Genomic DNA, 18,765 nt, shown 5'->3' with positions numbered 1-18,765 from the left:
GGTGACTTAAGATAGAAGAACAGAGGATGGATTCCTTATCATTAAAAACATTTTAATATCATTAAAAACAGGTTTGGGTGCTTCTTGGAGAAGTGTGTTTTAGCCCAAACATATCTATCTAGTTTCAAGCGGTAACTAAATGAGATGTGAGTTCTGCACAAGACTAGCCTAGAAAACCAGATCCCTTGCCCATCAGATCTAGGAAAGCTTTCCCCAAACTAAAGGTTTCAGCAATTCCACTAAGAAGCTCTCATAAATCTGTGATGTGAACCAGGAGGGTACAAATATTGTTCTGGGCACAGGTCTTCATGATACTGCATCTGTATTGGGGTGCTTTATATCTCTCTAAAAAGTCTCTTAAGTCAGTGACAAGCTGGATTTTCCAAATTTGCAGAAGATGTGGGATGTTGTAACACAAGGCAACACAATTGAACAGGCACTTTTTCCCTTTGCTATACTTTCTTTTCCCACCACAAGTAGAAACAGAAGTAAATTTAAAAAAAAACTCCACCAGAGTGTTGTTTTAAGACTGAGATTCTCTTCCATTTGCAACATGTAATTCTGTAAAAATATCAGCATTTGCTTATTTCCTTCACATCTGCAACATGATCTGCTTATTCCTTTCCTGTACCACAAACATGTTGCCCCATTCTTCTAATAAAAATATGAGAGTAAGAACCCCCCCTTATTTCTCTAACACCAAAGTCACTTTTGCTGAAATGTTGGAAGCTTCTGCTTAGCCTCCCTAATAATGAGCATACTCCATCAAGATTAGTTTGTTCTATCAGCAGTACTCCTTTGTAATTTAGGTCTTTTGGGTAGAAAAATTATATTCTGATTCTTCTCCAGGTATTGCTCTCCTAAAAACAGTCATAACTGAAAATTATTGCCTGTAGATTATACTTCTATCACAGTTGCTTTTGTTGGTAGTTTAGCTTCTAAAGATAATGTGTAACTGATCCACTTGTGATTTTATTTGATAAGGTGTTGTTCTGCCTCAGGGTACAGTACAAAGATTATCTACAAATTTTTAAATCTTACAATCTTATAATTGTGATTGGTGAATAAAGTCAATAAAGTCCATCATTTACCAGAGAATTTATAAGTCACTGACAATAAAGAAGCATACTGGGAGGTAACTTCCAGTGAACTTCTGTTGGTTTTCTTCCATGTTGTTTAAATGTACAGTAGGTAACATAGTGTTATGCCTCCAGGAAGCACAAAATCAGCAAATTTATCAAGAAAGTCGCGTGCACTTTTGGATTTTTTAATTGCAACCATACCACTTTTAGGCTTTAAAGAAATTGAATAAATCAGGTTCATGCTGTGGACTTGGTTAGAGTGGTGCTCTCCTCTTTGGATAGGTGAGTAGTAGTGATATAGGTCTTTAGGCAGTCATGGTGGCCTAGTGATGTGGTCTGGTTTTCTTCTTCCAAAATAAACACCAAACTATTGCAGGCTGCAGAGTCTCACTTTTGAGGTACAAATGAGGGTGTGAAATGAACTAAAAGATAAGCCTAGGCAAAGCTGCTGATGCAGAGCTACTGGACACTACTGTGACTCAAATTAGACTTAAAGCTTTCATGAGCTCAAGTTGCTGTCAATTTCAGTAGGCAATAAGTTGGGCTTGAAGTCCAGCTTACCTCTTCCAATCCCCTTCCTGCCCATGACAAAGGCGCAGTCAAAATACACGGGTTGCTGTGCATAGGATAGGCCCATATTCTATTTATGTATTTGTTAGAGTTGAACAACTGTTTTCATAGAATCATGGAATGCTTTGGGTTGGAAGGGACCTTAAAGATCATCTAGTTATGACCACCCTGCTATGGACAGAGACACCTTCCACTAGAACACATGTCTTGAACACATCCAGGGATGGGGCATCCACAGCTTTTCTGGGCATGCTGTTCTAGTGTCTCACCACCCTCATAATAAAAAAATATCTCTCTTGTATCTAGTCTAAATATATCCTCTTTCAGTTAAAAGACTTTGCGCCTTGCCCTATCACTACTTTATTGAAAAGTTTGTCCTCATCTTTCTTATAAGCCCCCTTTAGGTACTGAAAGGTCCAATTTGGTCTCCCCAGAGCCCTCTCTTCTCCACACCAAATAACACCAACCCTCCCAACTTGTCTTCACAGGAAGAGATGCTCCAGCCCTCTAGTCATCTTTGTGGCCCTCCTGTGGACTCAGTCCATTAGGTTCATGTCCTTTCTATGTCGGAGGCTCCAGCACTGAATACAGCAGTGCAGGTGGGGTCTCACCAGAGCAGAGCAGAGGGGCTGAATCCCCTCCCTCGCCCCTCTGGCCACGCTGCTTTTGAGGCAGCCCAGGATACAATTGGCTTTCTGGGCTGCAAACACACATTGCCAGCTCATGCCCAGCTTCTCATCCACCAACACCATCAAGTCCTCCTCAGAGCTGCTCTCAATCATTCCATGTCCAGCCTGCCTTTGCGGTTGGCATTGCCCCAAGCCAGGAGCAGGACCTTGCATTTGATCTTGTGAACTCCATGACATTTTCAGAGGCCCACTTTTCAAGTCTGTCATGTCCCTTTGGATGGCAGGGGCTACAGGCATCCCCTTGACAAGGGTTATTTCATAGTATCATCAGTAAGCTGTGAGAGAGTTAAGGACAGGTATTTAAAAATATTTCCAAATGCATTCTATTCAAGTATTTAATTCCCTTTTCCATCTTCAATCCTTCAATCAATGTCAGTCTCAGGGTGAATTCATGCATACACTTTCATCTCTTTGAATACTTCACGTATGCACTTTTGTCCATCCTTATGTCACCAAACAGCTCTTGACACACAGACAGGCTAGAAGTTAAATGATTGCATACCACACCAGAATAGGTAGAAATCAATGTATTTGATATCAGTGACTGAAATGTCTCAGACCAACTTCTCTGAGCTTTGAGTCAGACATTTTTTGAAGCAGAAAGTGAAAGGTTGCATAGTGCAGGGTCAGGGAATGGATGAAGGAAATTATTTAAAATAGAGGATGTTTTAAAAATTAAGGTAAAGGTCACTCAGTCTAAATATTCTCTTCCCTTTTTTCAGAAGTCAAATATTGCTAAGAAAAAATTCAAACTTGCTTGCTGAAGCAAGACCACAATGCGCTGTGCTGTACGTATAGTATTCAAGGATACACCTTCTTTTTATCTGAGCTAAGGCATTAAGTAAACAGAAAGCAGAAAACTCAGCCAGAGCTGCACAAAGCTGTATCCAGCGGGAAGCTCCAGAGGCAGAAATTGTTGTAGAGGTACTTATTTTTTTATCTATTCCTTTTAGAATAATAGTATATATTTTTTTAATCTTCTAGGTGTTTTGTTAGTAAATGAAAACGTTTGTGTTTTCTGTTTGTGTTTTAAAAGACACTGAGTTCTAATTTTAGTTTAGTGATGTCATGGGCAATTGGCTTTTCAACTGGTCTCCTCAGATGCAGAAATAATTTTGCAGTTGTTAACATTTCCATGTGGTTTCCTAGTTTTTTTGTTATGTTGCCTTAATTGCAGGGGGGAAAAAAAGAGCTCAGAATTAAAGCCAGATATATTCTTATGAGAGCTAATGGGATTTACAGTAGAAAAAAAAGTGACATCATGCCATTCTGGGCTGTGTTAAGCCCCATAGTGGCTTCATTGGTTCAGAGTCACTATATTGAAATAACAGTCTGGGTTTGTATAATTTAGCATGAAAACTTTGATAAATGTAGTTTTTGTAGAGAGGTAAGATGGGGCATCTAAATTATACAACAGGATGAACCACGGACTTAAAAGGAGACTGGAAAAGACCTCAAGATTTCATCTTGTGCATTCTGAAGCTCCAAAAGAGAATCAATAGTACCTCAGAAATTAAAAAAGATCTAATTGTCTTTACTGTTAATAAGATTTCCTTAATATTTAGCATAACCTTCAGTGTCATAGTTTGAACCCGTCACTTTATCCACTACAGATAAAAAAAAATATAATTCCTCCTTTCCTCCCTAGAGGTAACTTGTGTAGATGATAGTTTTCATGTGTTTAGCTGTCCTTCTGTTCTTTAAACTGAGGAACCCCAATTCTTTCAATCTCTCTTTCTTGTGGCTTTTCTTTTTTCCCAAGACAACTGACCACTTTCTCTGCTTTTCTCTGGACTCTTTCCAGTTGGTCTGCCTTCTCTTGGAACAGTTTTGCTTGAACAGGACACAGTGCTACTGGTTGCTGTGCTAGACAGAAATATAATAGGAGGTATTCCTTAATGTATCAAGCAAATATACAATCAAAGCAATTTCTCTTCCTAATATGTAGTTTGCATTCTTGATACGATGAAACGCTACTTTTTCCTGAATAACTTGTGACTGACTGGTATACCCCTCTTATCTCTTTTTTGGCAGGATGGCTGCCACATTTTCATGAACTATTATTCCCCGTTCGAACCTGACACTTGTAAACACAACTCATTCTCATGTGTTTTCTCCTACAGATAATTTATCTTATTTGTTGAAAGCATTCTGAGTTTAATGTATCATGCAATGACTTTACTGTTCACATGGGCTTATTGTTATCTGTGAGGTAGAGGGATTGTTCCTTTATCCAAATCATTAATGACCTGCACCATTACTTAGCCAGCTAGAATCTTACTGATTATATTTTTTGAGTTTGATAGTGAATGATTAAAAACTAATCTTAGTCTGTGGTTTTGCTGTTGGGTTTTTTTTTCCCTTGTTTGTTCCCTACACCCAGGTAGTTTTTCACTCTTCCAGAAATAGTTTCACTTTAATATACTTTTGAAAATGTTATGAGTCAATGCTATAATGTCAATAGCATTAGTAAAATTAAAACATATTGTGTGTCCTACTGCTTCTCTATTTGTAAGACTTCTTGCCATATTACAGAAATTAATAGCCAATATGCCAAAAAATACAAAGCAATGTAGCTTGACTATCTCCAACCTTTTATGAATAATCTATATTTTCATTTTTTTCTAGTATTTTTTGCAGAATTGATCTCTTCTTGACTTTATAAAATGAACATTGATTCACCACTTCACAAATTTCTCATACAACTTCTGAGAGTTTTCAGACAAAGCAAACAGATCTGACCATGCTTCTCTCAGTTGCCAAGGTATCTTAACATGCACTTCCTCAGGCTCAGGTGCCTGTATAGCACGCACTGCACCTCTTTAGCAGGTTATGAAGGAGCCTCCTGTATTTGTGCAGGAGTGTAGGTCCCTTTATCAGTCCAGGGACCCTTAGTCTATCAACAACAATTAGAGAGCTCTCCTGGAGACATGCAGTAGTGGTATACTTGAGGATGATGTGAACTGCAGTATATTCAAATTATTTTTGGTCCTGTTCTTTTCCTATTTTAGATAGATTCTTTCTTACTGAGTTTAGTTATTAGTCATGTAATTACAGTTTACCCTTGTATGAAGAATGATGGAAAATGTACATCAGCCTTCTGCACATGAACTATCACTAGGTTTTTCTTTTCCTTCCAGATTTGTTTTCTTGCTATCTCTTATATCCATTGCTTTTTGCAGTTAAATTTGTGCTTTATCCTTTATTACTTGGTTTCAGCATCTACTACTATTTTTTCATACTTGTCCTTAGGAGTTTGACCTGGTTTCCACTTTCTGGACATTTCCTTCTTGTGTTTCAGGTCACTGAAGACTGGGCTGCTTAGCCAAGTAGCCAAGTTGGTCTCTGACTATACTTCCTATCCTCCCACTGTGTAGGATTGTTTGTGTTTGTACCCTAAACATAATTTCTTTAAGGACATGCCAACTCTACTGAATTCCTTCTGCTTTAGCCATGTTTCCCATGAGAACTTACCTTCCAGTTCCCAGAGTTCATTGGAGTCTTCTTGTATAGAGCTCATTTGGTTTGAATTGATCTTGCCTCTTGTTCTCCATCTAAAAATAATGCATATTATCACAGCACAATTACTCTCAACCAAATTACCTTTGCCCTCATATTCCTGACCATCCCCTTTCTGTGTTGCTTAGCAGGCAGCCTCTTGGCAGGCTGCTCTTGAGGCACTTGGCAGTCTCTAACAACTGCTGTAGACCCTGCGCGGGGAGTGGTTAAATGCTGCTCATTATACCTAGAGACAGACACAGCACAGTACTTTGTAATGTGCAGCTGGAGATGCTCACCTAAAAATTCTCAGGGAAACACTGGCAACTTTTAGTGGGGTATTTAACAGAGGCAAATACTACGTGCACAAAGTGCTTCAAATGCTCTCCTGTGAAAGAATCTGTGTGGATACAGAAGCACTTTGGCCAGCCTTAAAGATCAGGTAAGGAGAACACAAAATCTTTCTCCTATTTCCTTTCCATCCCTAGGCATAAAATTAAAATGACATGGCTCTCTGGACTGACATTTCTTTGTCTGAATCTTTGTTGTTTGTTTAGCATCACTCAGAGGCATGTGAAATCTCCACTGAGGCTGTCTGATTGGTGAGTAAAACTGGATTTGTGAGTAAAAGTAGATTGTTGTTTTCGTGTCACCATGATTTTGTAAGTGTAGGCAAATCTCTGCAAACAGATATTTATTTTTCAGAGTTGGTTGGGTTTTTTATTTGTTTATATATTTAGAAATTGACATCAAATATTTTAAGGCATAAACTGAGACATTGTTTAGCTTTTGAAATCACACTGTGATGAATCTACAGAGGATTTTTTGGCAGCCTGTTATTCATTGCTATGGCTTTCCTCAGTTAAGAAGTTGATGTTACAGGGATTCTGGTGCCTGAAATGAAATGACAATGGCTTTCATTCACTTTCTGACTTTATTAAGGGTGGTATGCATCTTGACTCTTCTAATTTCAATACAGTTTACATATACATAGGATTGTGTCAAATTTCAACCATTTCAGCAGAAGTTTTTCAGGCTAGATATCTGCTTCAGGATATTTTTATAATCCCTTTGAGCAAAAATAATTTCTTGATTTTTATACAGGAAATCTGTGCTCTTTTTTCTTCTCTTAAATGATTCCAGTAACCTTTTCTCTAAGAAGTTCAGGTACATTGCAGATTTTGAAATAAGCATTTCAGAAATGAGGTTAAGAGTTTCCTCTTGTACATTCTCAGTGGAACCTCTTCTGCACAGGAGAGTAAACAATCTGCTTTAAAGAACAAGCAAGAGCAAGATTTCTAGAGAGAAATTGTTGGGGATTGCTGGCAAAATAGATTCAAGGAGCAAAATCATCAGGAAAATGTGCCTTGATGACTAGTGTGAAAATTGATGTGGGAGGGAAAGAAAAGGAAAATGTATCAGTTTAGCTTGGGAGATACAAAAATAACTATAGAAGCTGAAGTGTTGAGCCTGGAACTGGCTGAGAACAGAACTGAGAGTGAGAAGCAGTGGGGCTGTGTGGGAATCTTGGAAGCAGAAGGAAAGACAGTTCTGATGAGCTGGGCTCGGAAGTGTGGTTGTTGGAAGGGGGGCTGTGAGGCTGACTGAGGAGACAAAGGGAGGAGTCTGGCAGAGGGAGCCAGCAAAGAGCTGGCTTGTGCATGAGGAAGGCTGAACAGCAGAATCAGGGTGAGATCTGTTTGGGAAGCTGGAAAACAGGATTTGCAGGGCCAGCTGCCTGGGGACGATATGAGGAAGGCTTTTGGAGGTAAGAATTTGCTGGAAATTGGGTTAAAGTTTTGCCTGAGGAGTAGAAGAAGGGACTGGGAAAGATGGGGTCACACCTGGGATGGGGGCTAAAGGAAAAGCTCTCGTGGCCATGCAAATATGTGTTGAGGAGGAGTGTTGGAGTGCTGCTGGACAGTGGAGCGCAAAGAGTGGTGGTACCAGGAGAGGAAGAGTCTGGGCAGGCCATGCTAATGCTGGGAGCAGGGGCAGCAGGGACAAGCTGTGCTATGGACCATTTTCCTGGTCCTGTCCAGCAGGGACAAGCTGTGCTATGGACCATGTGGGAATGGCATCCCACATGGCCAAGTCTCACTGCTTTGTTGCTGCCAGTAGGTAAGGCTGGTGAGTTTGGGACTTGTTACTGTTGATGCTGGATTTGTTTAGAAGATAGCAATCTGCTGCCAGTGTTAGTTATTCCATTAGAGTGAGCATCATAAGACTGGTCAAGGGAGCTGATTCAACCCTGACCATGATTTTTGTGCCTGTTGTTGTGATACTTCATGAATACTTTTTTTGAGTACCTTTTCAACACCTGGTTTTTAAAGAAACAAAATACTCCACACAACTTGACATGTTTGGCTCACAGGATGAACAAGTTTGGCTCAAATGAGACATTCAAGGGCTGTCCAGTAAGATCTCTGCTATCTATGGCAGATGAAGGAAGGTGTGCAGTGAACCAGGCAAGAGTTTTTAAGGAGAGTTTATGTTCTTTGTCTACTATGATAATCCCATGTGGTGTGGGGAACCCACCTTTTCAGACACTCATTGACTGACCATTCTCCATTTTATGGATACTTGAGCCAACTCTGGAAAGCAGATTTGCAGATTTTTCAAGCATTTATATCTGCAAGTGAATGCACATGACTGTTTTGAACTTAGAGTGTACTGTAATGTCAAATGCTCTGAAATGTCAAGTCTTTAGTTTCAAGACTGTTCTGCCAAAAGCCAGCAGACACTTCATTTTATGCTCTCTATGATTTAACTTATCACTTTAATCCTACTGTCTCCAAACTTCTTAATTTTTGGTGCTGCAAGTGTCATAGTATGCTATAAAAACATGTTTCATAGAAACAGACTTTAAACATAACATTTCTGCTGAACAGCTTGCCCTGCAACACAGAAGAGAGCAGAAGAGAAAGAAAGAATAAGCCAGAATTCATGTAGGAAGAGAGAAAAAGGTATACACACAGTTTGTCAGTGTCAGGATGTTTCAGGCAAAGAGGTTATTTCTGTAAAAGGGCAGACACCAAATCACTGGTGGTAGGACTTGTACATGATTCCTATAAGGGAGTCTTTGAAGGAGTATAAAAAAGAAAGAGTGGGGGGTAATGAGAATAGAGGTATGGTTTCAGACAAAATTAGTTTTGGATCCTGAAAATAAGGTTCAAAATCTAGACTAGAATGACAGGAGAAGCTGGAGGAGATAGAAGCAAAAAGGAAAACCATTTAAGCAGAAATGCTTTGTATTCACTGGAGTGTAAAGAGGGAAAGAGAGGTCATAGCTGTCATCAATTATGGTTAAGGGGTACAAGGGATGGGGACACAAGGGTATAACAAGGTGAACAGCAAACAGGGGTTTGCCTGGGAGTGGTGTGCTAAGGAACTGGGACTTTTACAAACACTTTTGACTGTGCTATTTGGTGTGCAGTGGCAGGAATAAATGAATCAAACTTGCACAGGGAGGTGAAAAGCAGGAGGGGTCAAAGAGGATCTAGGTCTGAGACAAGGCAGGTAGACCTGAATGGCAAGGAAAATATTGCTATTACTGACATTAACTGAGAAGAGAAACATGGGAGAGCCCACTAAGACATATGCAAAGGCAGAGAGTTAGTTATACATGTGACAAAGCAGAGGGATTTTGTGAGGCCCATCTCCTATGAAACAAGTTTGGGAGGAGATCATTCATTGCCACCCTGGCCAGGGTGCATTGTTCTAAACTTTTCTTCTGTGCTTCCTTTTTCTTCCTTTTTCCTTCTTTCCAAGTTTTTTAGGCTTATCTAGATTCCATAAAAGAAAGCAGTGAAGTTTGTTCTCCTGTGATTGGTTTTGAAGGATTTAAATGGCAATTGACAAGTAAGTGCATGGAATTTTGAATTAAGTGTTTAGATAACAAGGCCCCAGAGCCCATTACCAGATGTCAGGCACCAAAAGCAGTAACAGGGCACTGCCCAATACCCTGGGGCTGCCCCCTACTGCCCAGGACCCCATGTCAGCCTCCTGAGGCCACCAGTCCCTGCCCCAGTGATGCTGCAGCAGCTTCCCAGCTGGTATCCAGCTGGTATCCAGCTTCCCAGGTTCCAGTCAAGCTGGGCCCAGCCACGAGCCAGATCTTCTTGCTGAACCTATCTCCTCTTAGAAAATCAAAAGTCCATGGCCTTTCTGGCTGCAGTTCCAGGAAGGAAAAGAAATACAATTTTGATCACATAGTAAGGGCTGGGTTCCAGTGCAAGAGTGACTGCAGTGCATATAGTCTCATTGCTTTTTAAACATCTGTGGTATTTTATTGGATAATTAGCATACTGCTTTCTATACTCATTTATTTGAACTTGTTTTCATCTTCACTGAATTGTACTTTGTGTCTATTTCAGTCCAGTTCTCGACCTCCCTTTACCAAAACTTACTTAGAGCAGGCTACAGAACCTATTTCCCTTGGCCCCCAGCTCTACCACTTTTCCTTGGGTTTCTGCTTCTTGCCTCTCTCTGGGAGTTTTCTGTCAGACTTGCTGCTGCCTTTCTCCAGGAACTCTTTTTTTTCTCTTCACTTTGGTCCTTTTCATCCCCAAATTGGCTCTTCCTTTCGCTTGCTCTTTTGTGGATCGGCTGGTAACAGTTTTAGCACACTGGCATAATAACTGGTGTTGGCATCCCTGAAAGGGAAAACTTTTAGGAGTGATTTTAGGTGAAAAATATAATTGCTCTGTAGGTGCTTCATAAACTTAATCCAAAAGCAGGGACAGCAGAGAAGAAAGCAGGAACTTTTTCTTTGTTATCAAGGGCTAATGATAGCAGGGGCTACCAATGTGATGTATCAGAAAGTAAAGCTGAGCTTTTAATACTGCATGAGAAATGATAGATAAAAAAAAACTTTGGAAGGTAAGACAAGGAGATGATGTGGAATTAAGTAGAGAAGGAAAAGCTAAAAGGTAGGCATAAGAAGTGGTGTAATGAGAATAATAAGCAGATTAATGATGGCAGCAAGGAATATATCTTTACAGTTGCTGAGACCAGAAAGAAGTCTGATGCAGTAATGGAGGGCTGGGGTGACCACAGAACAAGAGTTTTAGATTGTGCCTGTAATGGAAATTGTTGCTTTGTGCCACCTCAGTGCTGTGTTGTTCTGTAGGACACCCTTGTCAGCCTTTTCCTCAGCAGCTCCCAGCCTAGCCCACATGTTGTCTCCCCACTGAGCTTCTACCATTCTCACCTAACACCATTCAACCCTTGCTGCAAATGATATGATGTCAAATGCTGTCTCTTATTGGCAAAATGACCCAGACACTTTTTTTAGCCCTTGGCTGTCTATAACTTGCGTGAGTTTCCTAACCCATTACTGATTTTCCACTTCATGGACAGGCTAGCCTGGTTGCTAAGGCTCCACTTTCTGGGGTCTTTCTCCCTCCTGTCTACCCATCACAAACTACAGAAGCAAGGGTGATGCAGATTTGGTTGAACAAGGGTCTTGCTTTTGCAATTCATTCTGATAGAATAGCACATGCAGAACTGCACCCAGAGCTTGGTTTTCTTGTCCAGGCTGTTCTTGGGGGCTTTCTACCCATCATCCCCTCCTCACCTTCTGTGTACTCAGGCACATATCAGTATGTAGGTATTTGCAGGTGTCTTTTTGAAGGGATTAACAGGGCTTAAGTACAGAATGGGGTTCAGCAATTGAGAATGTTATCTGTTTTCACAGATTTTTCCCTACCTTCCACTGAGCTGCTGTACTGGTACTTTGTTTTACTTCTGGCTTCAAATGTATCAGGAACACAAATAAGTATTGTTATAATTTCATTCTTTTAGTCTGGAAAGTTCCACTTATCAAGTGGGTGCAGAGGATCACCCCACATGCTCAGGTCTGACCAAGGTCTGTCTGTGAAAAACTAGCTTGAGACACACCTTTGTAAGTTTATTATCAGAAGACTTTAAATCTTTATCAGCCTACTTAGTTAGTTTACTTGGAGCAAATAATATGCCAGTGCAACTGATATTAATGTGTTTTGGAATTGTTAATGCGTGTGTATATATACGTACATACGCGTGTGTACATGTGTTTCTGTACTTGGGTAATAGGTGCCGCACAAAAAAACTTAACACTGTTCAGCATTTCCAGCCATAGTACCTCTTACTGTTTATGAAAGCATAAACATATTTTAAAGTGTTTTTTTTTCTAAATGTCTTTAAATACTGAAGATTTTTCAATTGCTATGGCTCAGAAGCTCCAGGAGAAGGATTAGGGAATTCTATGTTGTGAATCATTGTTTCAGCAGTTCAAGGACAGAACAACGTACAAGTGATACCTATGCAAGGCAATGCAATCTATTCCTTTGGTGCCTGTTCTGGAAATAAATCTACACGGCAGGAGGAAGACCTTCAGTCTGAGTGTGGATGTGTTATGTCGTGCACTCATGTGACTGTTATTAAAACATCTTTGAGTATTTCCTAATTGAAAGAGTACTAGAGACTTTCTATCAGACCTTGTTTTGGTCAGGGGGAAAGGAACTCATTATAAATGCAAAGCTGGTGATTGGATAAGTGTGAGTGGTTGTGGTGTAGCTACACATGCTCAGTTAAAGTACAGACCACTTATAGACATAGGAGAAGGTTGCAGAGGGTCTAGTATCACAAAACATAAAGCAAGCATGAGACAAATGAACCAAGAAAGAGAAATTTAACAGAAAAAAAATCCAATAACTCCAGCATATGACACATTTTTGGTGCCCCTGGAAAAGTACAATACAGAGATAGAGAGCTCTTCTGGGTCAAACAGTCTCATCTGCCATGCAGGGGATCTGCAAGTAGGTTGCCAGCCACCATAGCCAGTGTATCATGTAGTGTATCCATACTCAGTGTACCATGTAGAAAAGGAAGATGTTGAAAGTAATCAAAAGCACACAATTGTCAGAAATTTCTTGAAGTAAACAGAAGGATGGGAAGAACATTTGTATGGTCAGAAAATTTGGCAACAAAAATATGAACAACATGATAGCTTTTTTACTTGTAGTGTGTTTATCAGGAAGAAAAGAATCTTTAAAATGGAATTGTAAAGGTCCTTGGTGGAATTAAGCAGTGCAAAGAAGGCTTGAATTCAGTAAATATTGTTAATTTTATTATGGTTTCAGGCCTTTTTGCCATTTTCCATGCACATGAGATGATTTGCATTGCTTTCTCCAGTAATCTATTCCCCATTTGTTACCGCTATTGGCTTGAACAATTGCTCTGGTTGTTCTCATATAGAAACTTTGGACTATGTTATTGGAAACACGTCACCAGACTGAATATTTTTGCTTGGCTCTGGTTGATTAAGGCAATAGCATTGATGTAGTGGATTTAGAATTGTATAAAGCATTTGACATGACAGCATGTTTTGGCTTAGGAACTTGAAAGACATCAAAACAGCTGGACACACACTTTATAAATCAAACACTAATTAACTGATAGGCCTCAAAAAATCTCCTGATAGCAATCCTTCTGGAAGACTCTTGCAAGAAAGGATGAGGATATTTCTTGCTGCCTGACTTACTTTTTAGTAATGACCAAAAAAGAGTCAGAAAATTATTTTGGATGTAATTTTCAGAATCCAGTAAGACATGCAGATATTAAAATATCAAGCCATAGCTATGTATAGTTGATTTATAATGATGTGATCTGAAGAACAAGGAAAAACCAACAGTGCCATGTAACAGGCTGTTACCTGGAAGATTTTATGCTTCATTAAAAATTAAAAAAACAAAAATCCGCCTCCTCCTCCCCCTCTGCTTCCCCCACCATGTGCAACATGAACAGTGCAGAAGAATGCCTTATTTTGAATTTTCAGGATCTTCTTTTCTGGGAATATGTGAGGTCCAAAGAGATATTTAGATCCCTGTCTCCCTGTTTCCTGTGTTGTTACTTTTCAGTAGAAGAAGTTTCTGCTTTTTTTGTTTCATGAGTGTTATGATGCTGTCTTTCCATCCTGCCTGGGAGAGCCTATACTGCTGCCCTTTGGTTACAGCAGAAATAGTCTATTTAGTATGAACTTGTTGTATTAATAGACTCATCACTTCTTTACTGAGGAATTCCTTGTAGTTACCTAAAATCACACTTAATTCAAGGTAGGATGAGGGAAAATGCAAAGAGAAGTATTAACTCATTACATCTTAAATGGCAAACACAATTACAAGTACATGGAAAAGCCATAATAAATATAAGGAAAAGTTCATCTTATTTACTGACACTGACACCTTCTGACAAAGGTGCTTTTCATTTTGGATATTTTCCCTTCTTTTTAACTTGTCCCTCTTTGACAAAATGGCTCTCAGAATTTTCTTTCCTCCTCTTCCTCAGGTTTCCCTTAGGTGATTTTCATCAGTGGAAACTTTGCATTACACAGAACTCTGTACCGGGGTCTCGTATCTGAAAACATCTTCTGAAGAAGGCTTTGGACTTCACCTTAAGGTAGCTTCATGTCATGTTGGCCTCACTCATTGAGGGCAGTGTTAACTCTTACTGCCAGTCTGTTCTGTGAAGTTTTCTAAAGAGTCCAGAAAGAGTTCACCTGTCATCTTGGAGCTTGTTCTATCCCTTCTTACGGTCTGATTGTTCTCCTGAATTTAATTAAAGATTCTTTTGCTTCCACAAATATGCATAAGTCTTAGAAGAGGAATTGTCTCCTGTGTTTAACTAGCTCCTAAACAGCTTCTTTCCCCCAAGGAAGCAAGTCTCTTCTATTTCCCTGTGAAAATAGAACTTATTGACATGTTTCCATATGAAATATGTCTTATAGCAGACCTTATATTCTCTAGTGGTAGTGTAATTATTAAATATGCATGATACAACTATCTAAATAGGGTAAAATTCATCCAGTTAATTTTCTGATTCCTGAGACAGGTGTGATAACATTACTTCTTTGAAGTGACAGCATTTAAAGTAAATGAAGCCCAACATATTTCTCCTAGGCATACTCTAACACAGAGTCCTTGTACAGAATTATTTAGAGTCATATTGATTTTAATTGCTACACAGTGTAAAGTTGTGTCTTCAAACTGCTTCTGAAAAAGAATAAAAAGGGAACACTCAATCTTGGCCCTCATGAGATCAATGAACAATGTGACTGACTTTAGCTGGCCTTGAAAATGGCCTCTGATGCATTAGGACTCAAGGATCACATCATGAAATGAGAATTGATGTACAGTGAAGGAAAGGTTAAAGGCAGATCTTCCCATAACCTTTCCTGTAGCCTTTACAATGGTTTTATACAGCCAAGAAAATGAAAAAAGTATAAGCTAAATGCCATTGTATCTAAGAAAGCTGCATTAATTTGAATGAGTATTGTAACATTTTATTGTATATACAAGTAAATTTTTAATACAGAGATTGTGAACAGTGTCCCTCTCCATTCCCCAGGTCATACCTGTGCTAAGAGAGATTTAATTGTCAGTAATGCTGTTAACATTAAAACATTAAACATTAGGAGTCTGCAGATATCCCAGTAAAAGTGTGTGATATCAAAATCACATACCAGCCCTGAAAGGAGGCACCCTTGCGCTCAAGTACAGTTTCAGTGATGTAACTGGTACTGCTTCCACTGCTGTCTCAGAACACACCAGAAACCAGAGGTGGTCCTATTGTATCTTGCAAAAACAAAACAAAATAAGAGAAATTGAAGAAAAAAATTATGTCCTAAAGGAATTCAGGCAATAATGTGTTTATTGCCAGCAGGTTCAGGATGAAAATTTGAGATGTGGGAAAGGAAGACAGTGCTGTTTGACTTTTTTGATTGTGAGGACTTTATGGAACAGAAAGAGAATGCCACGTTTGCCAGTAGTTATTGTTTCGCACTTTATTTTGCAAATTCCAATAAAAGCATGCTGATGAAGAGCTCTCTACTGGGGGAAACAGAGTAAGATTACACAGAGAATTTAGATAGGTCTCTCTCCATGATATGCAAGGAGACAATGAGTGAGCACAAGAGAGAAAATATGTTTTGTTGGACTGCCTTCTTTCCTTCTGTCTGGGAACATGGAACAACTCCTTTTCTATTGTTTACTGCTTTCTACATTTCCTATCTTACTGAACCAGTTTGGGGCTCTTCTGCTGCAGCAGCAATGGCAGCAAACATATGTACCATGCAGGGTCTTTGGAGAGGGACAATGGGAGAATTCAAGTCAGTGGTGTGGATTCTCTGCAGGAATAGGGAAGAATTTCCCCTGCAATGATTTATGTGTCCAAAGTACAAAGCTTCAGGGCAATAAATGGAAATAAATTCATCCTGAATCTGTTATGGTCTTTGTGGATACACCTGTTACAGGTTATAGAGATCTTTGTGTTCTCAGATTCTAAAGATTATAAAAAAATACAACTTTGTAATCCTAAATGAAGTTATTGTTCCCCAACAGCTTTAAAAGACAAGGGAGGAGTATTTGCTTATAAGCAGTTCATTGTTCTGAAAAAAGGAGGAATTTTGGAAGACTTCAAAATGGACATATTATTTATCTGTTTGGTTTAACAGTATAAATGTGGTGAATCTTTCCCATAAGAGAATTTTTACTCATTAGCAAAACTTATTTTATAGGGCTTGAAAAGTCTTTCTGCTGTCCTAAATTCTGTAGGAGATATACATGTTAACTTTGTTATATCAGTCATAGAAAATCTAACCTGAATCATCTTTCCTTGTTGACAGAAAGACAGATTTCCACTTTAGAGACCACGTCACTTTCCTTCCTGTGAGAATAACATGAACCAGAAGGTGTTAGTTTTCCTTCTTCCAAATTTTGTATTTGGGATATTTCTTTTTGGGTTTTTCTGTAGGAGACAAAAAAACCTAACAGGTGAGTAAAGTAATTACCAAAAAGATTTAATGTTTTATAGAAAGAGAGACACCTTTTCCAAATGTGTTAGAAAGTAACTATGTTTATATCTTTACAAGATATAAACAATATTGTGAAAATATCCAAGGCCTAGTCACTTGTCACTGTGGTAGTTATCTCAGCAATACATGAGAGGAGAGTACTACAAAAACATGATGTTGGAACACCAAACTTGCTTAGACTAATACTGCTAACATATTGAAAGTTTTCATTTTAATAAGTGTTTCACTAGGGAGGGTAGTTTATTGCGTGTTTGCCATAGTCTAGTCTGGTTACAGTAAAAAAAAAATATTTTAGTATCTTCTTTAGATTTTGTATGCAGGGTGATAGATTGAGTGCTATGATTGTCACAGATAAACAGATTTCTACAAGTCTATTTCACTGAAATGGTTTAAATTTCTTCCTTGGTTACAGATGCTTTTCCCAATCCTACTGAAAATTGGCTGGCAATTCAAAACGGTCGGAAGAACACACTGGCCTCTGTCTGCCTGAAGAATAACCTTAATAAACCAAGAAGCAAATTGGATTCTCATGTTGCAAACCAGCTCTTTGTGGAGCACAAGCATAAATTTATCTACTGTGAGGTGCCTAAGGTAGGCTGCTCCAACTGGAAGAGAACTATTTTTCTTCTTCAATCAGACTTGAATGCAGAAGCTTCTGAAATTGAGCATGACAACATCCACCATACCTCACTAATCAAAAGGCTGGTGTCTTACCCTCCTGCTTTACAAAAGGAATTTCTAAGCAATTACACCAAAGTGATGTTCACCAGACATCCCTTGGAACGGCTGGTTTCAGCTTACAGAGACAAACTCCTGCACTCTGAACCATTCTACAGTACCACTATTGCTAATGAGATTAGGGCAATGTTCAGGAAAAATAAAAATTCTCCTGAAAAAGTGAGTTTCCAGGAGTTTGTCAACTTCATTATAGCAAAATCACCACATACTCTCGACATTCACTGGAAACCAATGTTTCTGCTCTGCGATCCTTGCAACATTCACTATGATATTGTGGGTAAGTATGAAACTCTTGGGTTGGACTCTGAGCATGTTCTGAAGGTCATTGGTGCACCAGAGAGCCTGCAATACCCCAGCTTGAAGAGATACGGCTCAGAGAAACGAACTGATGGTGATATCACCTTAGAGTACCTCAGACAACTGACCTCAGAACAAATTGAGAAGATTAAAAAATTGTACGAAATGGATTTTCTTTTGTTCAACTACACTAAGAAATATGAGGATTATTTTTCCCTGAATGACTAATGTAGGTTAAGCAAAGAACAGTTTCCTTTGTACAAAACAGGTGGAACTTGTCCTCACAGGTGCTTGATAGCTGCGCTGCTGACTGCTGCTGAGGTTATCCTGGAGTTTGTAGATATGGTTTATCATTCTAAGGACTCTTATAAAAAATCCCTGCCATGATCTCTTGTACCATGCAGACCTTTACCTATTAAAGTTATTGTCTTCCTATTGATCTTTAACAGCATATGTTTGTTTCATGAAAACTGTTCATAAATGATGGATTTTGGTCCATTGGTAAGAGACATGAGAAGGATGAAGAATGTTGTATTTCACAATGAATATTTTAGAACACCATTTTTACATTTTTTCAAATTAGAAAATTACATAAGAAGCAATAAATAATCTCCTTGAGAGTTAAACCACTCTGTCTGCAAAAGCCTTGATCATAAATGCTGTAGGAAAGGAGCAAATAACTTCAGATGCTTGAAGCTGCATTACAGAGAATTTAATGCCAGGATATCTTCCTGTCTAGCAGTGCTCTGATCACAGCCCATCAGCCTCATTCTTCAAGCAGCACAGTTGTCAGCATTATAGCTCTTAAAAATCTTCTGATGAGCAGATCTGGCATTCATGGTGACCTTACAAACTCTTTCCACCAGTTTTGCAAGCATTTTAGCAGAAAGTCTGAAAAATTCACAGTGTTTTTTTAGAGAAGTAGTTAGAGGTACCTTCTGAAATGTTCAGCTGGGTGGCGCATGATCTAAAATCTCAGTGGAAAGGTGATTCTTATTTTTTCTCCAAAAGCACTTAACACCCAGTCAATGGACAGGCC

At 39.1% G+C, this 18,765-nt stretch overlaps 1 protein-coding gene across 4 annotated transcripts; it reads left to right on the top strand.

Annotated features, from left to right (window-relative positions):
- Positions 1-5,283: 5,283 nt before the first annotated feature.
- LOC137475794 (carbohydrate sulfotransferase 9-like) lies at positions 5,284-18,352 on the top strand. Of its 4 annotated transcripts, XM_068193483.1 has the most exons (6): positions 5,284-6,281; positions 6,397-6,441; positions 11,645-11,708; positions 14,168-14,278; positions 16,503-16,650; positions 17,104-18,352. In XM_068193483.1, the coding sequence occupies exons 5-6, from the start codon at positions 16,557-16,559 to the stop codon at positions 17,952-17,954; spliced, it is 945 nt and encodes a 314-aa protein (XP_068049584.1). In that variant the 5' UTR covers positions 5,284-6,281; positions 6,397-6,441; positions 11,645-11,708; positions 14,168-14,278; positions 16,503-16,556; the 3' UTR covers positions 17,955-18,352. The 4 variants fall into 4 exon arrangements, with proteins under 4 accessions (XP_068049584.1, XP_068049583.1, XP_068049586.1 ...); XM_068193482.1 differs by lacking the exons at positions 5,284-6,281; positions 6,397-6,441 and adding an exon at positions 7,302-7,607; XM_068193485.1 differs by lacking the exons at positions 5,284-6,281; positions 6,397-6,441; positions 11,645-11,708 and adding an exon at positions 7,302-7,528.
- Positions 18,353-18,765: the final 413 nt, after the last annotated feature.

Source organism: Anomalospiza imberbis, chromosome 6 (assembly GCF_031753505.1).
Source record: "Anomalospiza imberbis isolate Cuckoo-Finch-1a 21T00152 chromosome 6, ASM3175350v1, whole genome shotgun sequence".
Lineage (NCBI taxonomy): Eukaryota > Metazoa > Chordata > Aves > Passeriformes > Viduidae > Anomalospiza > Anomalospiza imberbis.
Note: the sequence above shows the minus strand (reverse complement) of the source record. Positions and strands in the feature narration are given on the sequence as shown.